The 12,035-nt window shown below is 44.1% G+C and overlaps 1 protein-coding gene and 1 pseudogene across 8 annotated transcripts in view; one reads left to right on the top strand and one right to left on the bottom strand.

The window, feature by feature from the left end:
* Positions 1-12,035, bottom strand: part of CLASP1 (cytoplasmic linker associated protein 1) — a 293,090-nt gene that overhangs the window by 71,050 nt on the left and 210,005 nt on the right. For all 8 annotated transcript variants that reach the window (XM_036318897.1, XM_036318904.1, XM_036318902.1 and 5 more), the window contains 3 exons: positions 8,625-8,788; positions 4,777-4,855; positions 3,398-3,541 (listed from right to left, as the gene is read on the bottom strand). In XM_036318897.1, the coding sequence (XP_036174790.1) occupies positions 3,398-3,541; positions 4,777-4,855; positions 8,625-8,788 (387 nt within the window). The remainder of the gene's footprint in view (positions 1-3,397; positions 3,542-4,776; positions 4,856-8,624; positions 8,789-12,035) is intronic.
* On the top strand, positions 10,097-11,095 carry LOC118661189 (annotated as a pseudogene).

A 12,035-nucleotide genomic window follows, 5' to 3' on the forward strand; every position in this document is an offset into this window, starting at 1 on the left:
CCGACTAGTCAAGATTGGGTACCAGGTCAGGACGACATCTGCAACCTGTATGTCTTGAGGTTCAGACCCAGGGTAAAAATCTAAAATAATGGGTCTCAATTCTGTATATTAAAAATCAGCCAAGAATGGAGGGAATCCAATTAGACACAAAACAATGTTCCTGCTCTACACCATACCAATTAAGTCAAATTACCCAGGTAGAATCCAGGTATTCAGGTTGATTTTAACTGTAACCAGGATTAGAACCTTAATGTAAAGCTTTTCAAACTCCTCTGAACATCAAAATTATTGTCCCAGAACCTGGGTTTGAACCCGGTCTGAAGGTGAGGTATTTTGTCCTCCCGATGGAGAGGGGAGTGAGGGCACCAGCAGCAGATGCCAGCGAGATGAGGCTTTGTGAAAAGCACCGCATGACCCAAAGTAACTGAAATGAAGTGCTGAAGATCAAACAGTAAATGAACTCTGTGATTACTGGCAATAAATTTAATATCCTGACCATATTTGACTTAAGCTAGTATTAAAATAAGTTGAATGTTGTGCAGCACCAGGCCAGATAAACCAAGGAAAAACTTCCTGTAATGTCGTGATTAGAAAAGTTAGGATGATAAATCCTAGTTCAGTTTTAATGTGCATGTCCAGAGAAAATGGAGAGTATGTTCAGAGTTAGTTGCTTCCATTCAGGCCCTTGTTATGGTAATGGGAAGTCTAAAGTATGTTTCAGGAGGGAATACTTCAATAACTCAATTACAAAAGCACACTCTCACATAGATGCACATATACTTACATGCTATTACTAAAGATAGAAGGCTGTACTTAAGGGTTTTGTATTTACTGGCTGATCTGTGATTTTGAAAACTACAACAGAAATATCGGTTTTTGAGCCCTATTCTGTTTGGCTCAGTGGATAGAGCTGTCAGCCTGTGGTCTGAAGGGTCCCAGGTTCGATTCTGGTCAAGGGCACTTGCCCGGGTTACGGGCTCAATCCCCAGTAGGGGGCTTGCAGGAGGCAACTAATCAATGATTCTCTCTGATCACTGATGTTTCTATCTCTCTCTCCTTCTTCCTTCCTCTCTGAAATAAAAATATATTTTAAAAAAAAGAAATACCAGTTTTTTACTTACAAATCCACCAAATCATTTAACCACCTCCCATTGTACCTCTCTAATCCAAAGCTGGCTTAATGCTTAAAATAAAGGTTGCCAGTGAAATGCTCTTTTGGATACATGTTGAGAAATTTTACAAAAGGATCATCAATCAAAAATATTAATATCAGAAAAACAATTTTAAATAAGTGCTTTAATAAGACCTGCCTTTGTTGCTTTGACCTTGAACAGCTTAGCTTATTACTATACAATGAATTGGAGAAGTACATGAACTGTGACCCTTCCAAAGAAACCTTTCAGAGAATTCTCCGATTCTTCTTCAAACCCGCAACCTGGGTATGTGCCCTGACTGGGATTTGAACCCGCAACACTTTGGTTCACAGGATGACGGCTCCAACCAACTGAGCCATACCAGCCAGGGCTCCTTGAGCTCCTTTAGAGAAGGAGCTGAGTGCTCGTTTGCATTTGAAAATATGTTAAGTATTCCTTGGAATCATCCTTTCCGTTATCCCTGCCGGGACCCAAGTGGTCCACATTATCAACTCTGCCCAAGGCCAAAGGATGGCTGGTAGGGGTGGCTGTGGAAGGAGGATGATAGAGAAGAAAAAAAATGCCACCTTCATAATTATACACAAATAAACACAATCAAGTACTTTTAGTCTGAAAGCAGAAGTCTGGCTTTTAAAAGCACTACATATATATAAAGGCTAGTTAGTTTATATAGAGAGTAAAATAACAATAGCCATATGTGGGATTTAAGCTTAGAAGACCATGACACTGACAGGAAGAGAACAGTAGAAACAACACACACAGGAATGTCTGATATTTACTTTGGCGTATGATGGGTCAGGAATTGGTTGAACGCTCTACATATATTAATTAATCTTCATAATAGTCCTGAGGCAGAATACTGCCTAGTAATAGAAATAATAGTATCCTATGTTTTCTACTTAACAGGTCATTACAGAAGACAGTAGGCACATGTTTCTCTTTGGGGGCTTAAAATACAACAAAACACCACCTTGGTATCAGGGTGTCTCAAATATACGAATTCTGCCTCCCTACCTCACTCCCCAAATCAAAGAGAGTGTTCCAAATGTGGCACAGAACAGGAAGGTTTGTGCTCTTTTTAAATTCAAGAATTCATTATATCTTAGCAAACTTTCACCCACATTTTCCTATTAGGCCCCATATGGCCAGGTGGCCTTAGACCAGGGGTGGGCAACCCCTGGCACGCGTGCCAAACATGGCAAGCCAGTAACTTTTGCTAGCACATGAAACCCTCTCTTATAATCTTCCATTTACAATTTTTTTCTTAATATCGACTTTTTTATTTTTCAGATAAATTCAGTGTAGGTGCATCTTAGATAAATAAATAATTTTACATAACAAGTTATCTTAAAGACCATAGACATGGATTGATGAGAGAGGGTAAGAGCTATTTCTATGCCTCTGCCTTAACTCTCCCTGCCTTCCTAGATCCGACCAGTGTTTTGGTTTCATCCACATACAGTTGTGAATCTTTGTTCTCAGTGATGAATTTTGTTAAGTCTCATAATAGGAGTAGCCTGACGGATGAAAGTAGTAGCTCGTGCATATCTCTGAAGGTCACGAAATATAAACCTGATGTAAAATCTCTGTCATCAGTGATACAGCAGCAAAAAGTCCCACTGATAATATCAAACGGAGTCATAAAGTTTTCTGTCGGACTATCAGTGTACATGTATACATTAAAAAATAAATGTATTTTCATCATCATATACTGTGTTTTTGTCACTCGAATGAATTTTATTATTTCTTCAAGGTTCTTCACATACATATACCTTAAGAGATATCAAGTTGGCGTAACATGTTCTCAAAAAATTAGGGTTGGCACGCAGAAGAATCCTGAGTCAGAGATTTTGCTGGTTTTGGCACGCACTCACAAAAAGGTTGCCCACCCCTGCCTTAGACCTAAGTCTGTCTTCAAAGTACATGTCATAAAACTAACTTAAGGGAAACCGATTCCTTGTAAGAGACACTAACCTGCTTTCACATTAAAAAGATAAATAGATGCCTAAGACAACCATGAGCCCCTCATACAAGATGTGGGATCTTTAACATTCACAAACTGGAGCGAGGGAGAGCTGGAGAGAGGAGAGAAGGGGCAGGAGACAACTCTCGGCTTTCCCAGAGGCGGGCCAGAGTCTGCCTGTCAGCTTGGGGGTTGGTGGGTCTGCAGTTTCAGGATAAGGCCCTTTCTCTGACGGTAGGACAGCCTGTCATAAGGCTGCGCTGCAGCGCCTTGGACATACCTTTCTCACGTCGGAACTCTTTGGTTCTGTTGTCCAGGTTATAATTCTAGAAACAGCAAGCCTGGTCTCACTAGAGTTTATAAAGTCAATTGGATCCATCTGTCTCGCGAGAGACTCAATGTACTTCAGGATTGCAACTTTGACCTGAAAGATCCAATCATTACGAACATTAAGTACACTTTGTGAGTCTTTGAGTAGAATTCTTAACTGGTCATCAGAGAAAAGTAAACCCTACTGAAGCGACACCACCTTTCTGCTGGGTTTGTGGTTCCACACGGAGCCAGCATCCATCAGGACAGGAAGTGTGGGATGACTGAGAGTGTGTGTGGCACAGGAGTGCATGCAGCCTAATGCTCCTCGGTTCCAGAGCCGGCAGGGAAGGCGTGCCCCGCTCCTCGCCTCGCTGCAGGACACGCAGAGGGCGGAGCTCTTGTGGGGAGCCCGAGGGATTTTGAGCTCTGCCAGGTACTGGGATGGCAAGTACAAGGCTGCAGCTAGCGTTGCTTTTTAGACAGCCTAGGCCAGTGATGGCAAACCATTTAAGCTCGGCGTGTCAGCATTTTGAAAAACCCTAACTTAACTCTGGTGCCGTGTCACATATAGAATTTTTTTGATATTTGCAACCATAGTAAAACAAAGACTTATATTTTTGATATTTATTTTATATATTTAAATACCATTTAACAAAGAAAAATCAAAAAATGAGTTTGCATGTCACTTCCGACATGTGTGTCATAGGTTTGCCATCACTGGGCTAGGCCATGTGTTGCAAGGCAGCACGTTCAGTAACCAAGCTGATACTCCGCCCTAACGTCTCCACTGATGTCCCAATTGGTTCTGACCTCAGGAGAAAAGGGCTGCTACTGACAGGGCCTGTCCTAAACCCCAATGATCAAAGAACAGGTGCTGTACATGACTTAACTCACATGAACACATATCTTGCCTCCAATTTAGTCTTGTTATTATAGGTATGATTTTACAACAACATGTAACAAGTTAATCATCATATGTTAGAATGTAAATATTTTTTAAAATTCCAATAAGATACATGTATCTCAACAAATCAGAATTTTCTAGTTTAAATATTGTGACAGAGTAATAATACCCAAATGTTGGCAGGGATGTGGAACAACTAGAACTCTCATAAAATTGCTGGTAGGTATATAATACAACCATCTGAACAGTTTAAAATAAAGTTAAACATATGCCTACCCAATAAATTAGCAATTTCTCTATTGAGTACGGAACCAAAAGAAATGAAAGCAAGTCCACAAAGAGGTGGACAAGAATGCCCCCAGCAGGCATATGTGGAACCGGCAAATACAAGGGAACCGATGTCACATCTAGCGGCTGAATTGTAAGGACAAATCATTACCAACCTTGAGGTTAGGAGTCTGAGTTTGATCCACAATAAATCTCATCAAGATGTTAAATTGTTGATCAAATGGAAAGGAGTCCCTGGGTAAAAAGAAAAAAGTGCTTGTTCTTTAAGAAAAATTTGTAACAAAAAATAATGTAAAACCATATAAAAACAAAAAATAAACTGTTATAGATTAACATATGTAAATGCAAGCCTGTTCACATTTTTTAAACAGTACTTTTCATTTTATATTAAATACTAAAGTAACACACATTACAGAAAACATTTTTAAAAAGGAAGTCTTGTTAAACATCTCAAAACACATACTAAACTTACTTTGAGTAAGCTAGTTTAAAAATAAATATGAAGCAATAAGGAAAAGATTCGTACTTGTCTTCTAGGGGTCTGCTCAACTTCTCTCCAGCTTTCTAAATAATGCTTATCGGAAAACACTGCCTATTTCCAAATCTTAGTTTTACACCCTGATTAGGCAGCTTATAGCTGACCTCGCTTAAGCTAACTGCACTGTCCTCCTTCTGGTGAGGGCTTATAATCGCCACTTGGCATAATCACGAGAACAGCGCCTGTGGGGCACTCAGCGAAAACCCGCACATGCAACTACCGAACATATATAGAAACCGGGGTCCCGGCAGGCCCCTCCTGCTCCATTTCTTACTTGGTGCCAATCTCTTTCCTTTAGTCATCTCACACCTTTAGTCCAACTGAGTGACACTGAGGGCTCTCGCCTAGTGAAAAGTCAGTGCTCTATCCCCCTTAAAATGCTGCCATTACTAGTCTCAGTGTAAAAGTGCATAACGGAGCCCATGTGGACTAACAGGAAAGATACTGCAATGCAAACATCTATTACAATTGAGGCTGAGCAATTGCACTGATGTCCTGGGACTCTCTTAGAAACTTTTCTCAATCTACAGTAGTAGTAAAAAAAAAAAAAAAAAAAAATGGATGCAGGTTCAAAACCATGAAAATCACAGGACAGATGTGACATTTAAATGAAATAATACAAGAAAGATGTAAAGTGCATGGCACATACTAGGTACTAGTATTGGTAGCATTATAATCCTATCTAATAAAAGAGAAACATGGTAATTAGCCATACCTCCGCTACCCTTCCCATTGGCTAATCAGAGTGATATGCAAATTAACTGCCAGCCAAGATGGCGGCCGGCAGCCAGGCAGCTTGAAACTAACATGAGGCTTGCTTGCTTCAGTGACGGAGGAAGCCAACGTTCCCCGCCTGCCTTGCTGGCCTCTGAGCTTGCAGTTTGAAACATTGTAACAAATATAGAAGCTAAACAAAACCCCAGAAACCTGCTTTCAGTGAGCCGGGATCTCAGAGCTGGAGTTATACATTGTTTTGATTATAGAACCCAAACAAACCAGATACCTGCTTTCACAGCAGAGGCCTCAGAGCTGGAGCCAGAGTTAAAGCTGGCCCAGAATAAAAAAAGAAAAAAAGAAAAAAAGGAGCAGATGGGAGCCTCAGCCCTCAGCCCCTCACCCAGACTGGCCATGCACCCCAGTGGGGACCCCCACCCTGAAGGGTGTGTGACCAGCTGCAAACAGCCATCATCCCCTCACCCAGGCTGGCCAGGCACCCCAGTGGGGACCCCCACCCTGATCCAGGACATCCTTCAGGGCAAACCAGTCAGCCCCACCCATGCACCAGGCCTCTATCCTATATAGTAAAAGGGTAATATGCCTCCAAGCACCGGGATCAGCGGAGCCACGAGGCCTCCCAGCACCGGGATCAGCGTGACAGGGGGCAGCGCCCAAACCCCCTGATCGCCCTGCGGCTCTGTGTGTGACAGGGGGCGGGGCCACAACCTCCCTATCCGCCCTGCTCTGTTCGTGACAGGGGAAGGTGCCCCAACCTCCTGATCAGTACTGCTCTGTGCCTGATACGGGGGAGCTCCCCAAACCCCTGATCGTCCTGCGGCTCTGTGTGTGACAGGGGGCGGCGCCCCAACTCCCCTATCGGCCCTACTCTGTGAGTGACAGGGGGGAGCTCCTCAACCCCCTGATGGGCCCTGCTCTGTGCGTGACAGGGTAAGGAGCCCCAACCCCCCTGATGGGCCCTGCTCTGTGCATGACAGGGGGCAGCGCCCCAACCCCCGGATTGGCCCTGCTCTGTGTGTGACAGGGGGTAGCACCGCAACATCCCCATCGACCCTGCCTTGAGTGTGACAGGGGGCGGTGCCCCAACCCTCCAATCGGCCCTACCCTGAGCATGACTGAGGGTGGCATCGCAACCTCCCGATCCGCCCTGCTCTTTTGCATGACAGGGGGCGGCGCCCCAACTCTCCAGTCGGCCCTGCTCTGAGCCCGACCAGGGGCTGCACCTAGGGATTGGGTCTGCCCTCTGCCACCCGGGAGCAGGCCTAAGCCAGCAGGGCGTTATCTCCCGAGGGGTTCCAGACTGCTAGAGGGCACAGGCCAGGCTGAGGGACCCTTCCTTCCCCCCGCGTGCACAAATTTTTGTGCACTGGGCCTCTAGTTATTAATAAGAAGTAAACTTGACCCAACAGCACATCCTTTTCTACCATCCAGGAAGCTGTGAGGACCACTTCTGGGAGCAAAGTACACGTTAGAATACATGATTTAAATGACTCACATGCCTGTAAATTAAAGAAACGAGGTCAACAAACCACACACAAAATGTCTCTCCTTTCTTCTGTAGCAAATAACTGATGTGTTTAACCGGGAAATGTGCCCTGTTAGCACAGCTGAAGGACAGGAAGCTGAGGCAGATTTGCAATCAGGTCTATTACCCGAGGAAGAGCTCGCAGCCAACACTGAGCCCCTGGATACGCACTGATCCCAGATAACCTTAAGCAGCTAGACAACGCAGCTGCTGAGACAGGAATGAGAAACATGCTTTAGAGACCAAGACCAAATACAAGGAGAACAAGATTCTTAAAGGAAAGAGACATCCAAAAAAGTTAACAGAAAGGAATAATCGTTTTTCTTAATCACCAAAGGATGGGAATATGATCATAATATTCCTGCCATCCCCTAAAAATCTGAAACAAATCTTGTCATTCATAAATTTCCTTAAATTTAGCAAGTGACCTATAGGCCAAGTCGGGCTCACAGTGTTTTATTTGGCTTTCACAATACCTAGTATGTGCCATACACTTTACATTTTTCTTGTAGCATTTCATTTAAATTTCACATCTGTCCTATAATTTTTGTAGTTTTGAACCTGCATCCCTTTTCTTTTTCATAAAAAAAAGAAAAAATTCTTGAATATGTTGCATTAATCCACATTTCTGACCTTCCTTGAAAAGTCTGGAACCACTGGGCCCAGGTTCCAACACGGCCACCACTGATCACACTTCTCCACATTATCCATAATCCTCCCCTCTTACCTACTTCACTCATTTTTATCACCTGGATCAGCCTAACGCTTGCAGTCAATGCTTTATAAATCCATTGCTAAACTGAGGTACAGGGATGTTCCCTAATTCTGGCCTATATGTGGAATCTTAAAAAAGAACAAGCCAAACCCAAAGAAACAGAGAGTCGAATGGTGGTTGTCAGTGGTTAGGAGGAGGAGGAAATGAGATGTTGGTCAAACGGTACAAACTTTCAGTTATAACATGAGCAAGTTCTGGGATCTAACGTACAGTGTGGTAATTATAGTTAACAATACTGTATTATACACCTGGAAGGTCCTAAAGACAATAGAGCTGAGATGTTCTCACCAACACAACAAAAAGATGATAATTATGTGATAATATATACATGAAACAAAATCATCACACTGTACACTTTAAACTTACACAATGTTCTATGCAACTACATCTCACAAGCTGGGGGAAAATGGTCTACTTCTGAAACACTTACCTTGTGACATCTAGAGCTTTCTGAACTTTCGCTTGCACAGATCCAAGTAAATCTGCCCCCATTTTCTTAAGTAATTGTGTGAGAAGAACAAAAAGCCAGTCTTGCAAATCATCCTTATGAATTATTATAAAATCAACAAGAGTCTCCAAAAACATACTGAAAACCTAGACACAAATAAAAACAGAACATTTCACATATTTAATTCAGAATTCCCTCCAAGGTCCCCAAACCATTAAAAATGCCTATACTGGCTTGGCCCAATCTCTTACAAGCTAGGTTAACACTGTTAACAACTGATCATACCACAGAAGACAAATGTATTAAAGAAAATTAGGGAAAAAGAATTGGAACTTACTCTCTGATGTGATTTCCACCGCAAACCAGGTCATGCAACAAAACAAATGCCTTTGTTAGTCCAGAGTGAATTAATACAATTTTCATGCAGTTTACTCAAAGACCTGAAATGGCTACAAGTTGATACCACACTCTCTCCTCCCTCAATACGCCTTTAAAATCCATACACAGAGAGAAATAACTTTGCTGAAAAGTATTAGTTTGTTGATTTATTTATCTTTAATGATTAGATTAATCTAGAGCAGCGGTTCTCAACCTGTGGGTCGCGATCCCTTTGGGGGTTGAACGACCCTTTCACAGGGATCACCTAAGACCATCAGAAAACACATATATAATTACATATTATTTTTGTGATTAATCACTATGCTTTACTTATATTCAATTTGTAACAATGAAATTGGGGGTCACCACAACATGAGGAACTGTATTAAAGGGTCGTAGCATTAGGAAGGATGAGAACCACTGATCTAGAGTCATCTTTCTTTCTTTCTTTTTGGTTAAGCCTCACCCAAAGATATGTTTTTCATTGATCCCTAGAGAGAGTGTAAGGGAGGGGCAGAGACAGAGAGAGAAACATCGATGTGAGAGACACACATTCATTGGTTGCTTCCCACACATGCCCCAACTGGGGCCAGAGATCAAGCCTGCAATTGAGGTATGTGCCCTTGAACAGAATCGAACCCGTAACCTTTAAGTCTGCTGGCTGATGCTTTAACCACAGAGCCATTCTGGCCAGGGTGGCGTTTTTCTTTCTTAAAAGAAAAACACACATTTAAATCATCATAATTCTATACTATTATTTTTCATTATCTATCATTAAAAAAATACTATGATAGGAAGACTTTCCATCAAGAAGAAAAAGTAGGTGTAGATACTGTGCTTGCCTCCTCCATGGCCACATCAAAACTACAACTAAATTATAGAACAACCATCACCAAAAACCATCTGAAGACTAGCTGATCAGAAGTCCTATAATGAAGGCTATACAGAAAAGCCAGTGAGACTGGTAGGAGGGGTGGAGACCCAGAACAGGCTTGTCCAACATCCCTGAGTGAAGGTTAAGAATTGGGAGGGAGCTTTCCGTGCTACCCAGGGAGGGCTCCTCCATACTGTGTTGTTCTCGGTTCCCACGTAACTTATAGGGAAACTTCTCACAATGACCGGAGCCCTTGGTGTCCTGCAAATGAAGGAGGAGGATGTCCTCAAGTTCCTTGCAGCAGGAACCCACTTAGGTGGCACCACCTTGACTTCCAAATGGAACAGTCCATCTACAAAAGGAACAGTGATGGCATCTACATCATCAATCTGAAGAGGACCTGGGAGAAGCTTCTGCTGGCAGCTCGTGCCATTGTTGCCATCGAAAACCCAGCTGACGTCAGTGTCATATCGTCCAGGAATACTGGCCAGTGAGCTGTGCTGAAGTTTGCTGCTGCCACTGGAGCCACTCCTACTGCCAGCCGCTTCACTCCTGGAACCTTCACCAACCAGATCCAGGCAGCCTTCCGGGAGCCAAGACTTCTGGTGGCTACTGGCCCCAGGGCTGACCACCAGCCTCTCACAGAGGCGTCTTATGTTACCCTGCCCACCATCGCTCTGTGCAACACAGACTCTCCTCTGCGCTATGTGGACATTTCCATCCCTTGCAACAAGGGGGCTCACTCAGTGGGTTTGAAGTGGAGGATGCTGACCCGAGAAGTACTCCATATGCGTGGCACTATCTCCCGTGAGCACCCATGGGAAGTCATGCCTGATCTTTACTTCTACAGAGATCCTGAAGAGATTGAAAAGGAAGAGCAGGCTGCTGCTGAAAAGGCTGTGGCCAAGAGGAATTTCAGGGTGAACGGACTGCCCCTGCTCCTGAGTTCACTGCTGCCCAGCCTGAAGTTACAGGCTGGTCTGAAGGCGTGCAGGTGCCTTCTGTACCCAACCCATTCAGCAGTTTCCTACTGAAGACTGAAGTGCTCAGCCTGCCACTGAAGACTGGTCTGCAGCCCCCACTGCTCAGGCTACTGAATGGGTAGGAACAACCACTGAGCGGTCCTAAGCTGTTCTTCCACAAATTCTTAACAGAACGGAAATAAGGTTGATGGAAAATAAACAGTTTCTAAAAAAAAAAAGAATTGGGAGGGATAACTAGGCCGTGGAGGACCTCCTAAGAAGCAAGAGGTCCCAGCCCCACACCGAGTTCCCCAGCCCAGGGCATCAGAGCCTGAAAGGTAAGTCCCTTACATCGGGCTGTGAAAACCAGCACTAATTGTGTCTGAGAAAGACAAGAGACTGCTAGAATGAAGGTGCTGCAGGTCTTAACGGGGCCCACACAGGACTCACGTAACTCGGAGCTGCAGTGTAGCAGTAGTAGCTGGGATAGCTCTCTCCGGGACAAAAGTGCTGGCCACTGTTCCTTTGTTGATCCTCACCCCACCCAAGTGGCAGGTGCCGTCAAGTGCCAAGTCTGAACTCTTCATTAATCTGGCTAACACTCTTCACTGCACTCTGATGATTCCCTGAAACCCTGTCCCACCCAAGTTATGACCCTGGCCAGAACCCCTTTCAGGGACTATTCCACACAAGCAGCTAAAATGGCATGCACTGTGGAATTTTCTAAGGTCTCTCAAAAATCCACAAACCCCAAACAAGCAGCAGTTGGTCTCAGCATTCTCCATACTTCTTCCCAGGGAGCCCCAAGCCTACCACAGGAGGCTACCAACTACAGATCAGTTTTTAGCTCCTAATAGGTAGCCCCTAGGCAGACACAGGCAGAAGTTGACATGGGCCTGCACTAGAGTCCTTCCCAAGAGTCCCAAGAACCAACACGCCTGGTGGCCAGGTTCAGACCACATCAGCGTACCACCGAACCACCTCCATAAACAACACACACACAAAGAGAAGACTCAGCAGGCAGCAGAGCCCTGCTAAAGCAAATATTGCTCTGTGGGGTCAACCACTGCACAACAGCTGGCCCACTGTAGTCATGGCCAGTCCTCATAGCCAGTTATCCTGAGGGTCAATCTCACACGCTGATGTGCCAACAACAATCAAGGCTAAATTACAACAGGA

Source organism: Myotis myotis, unplaced genomic scaffold (genome assembly GCF_014108235.1).
Source record: "Myotis myotis isolate mMyoMyo1 unplaced genomic scaffold, mMyoMyo1.p scaffold_m19_p_8, whole genome shotgun sequence".
Taxonomy (NCBI): domain Eukaryota; kingdom Metazoa; phylum Chordata; class Mammalia; order Chiroptera; family Vespertilionidae; genus Myotis; species Myotis myotis.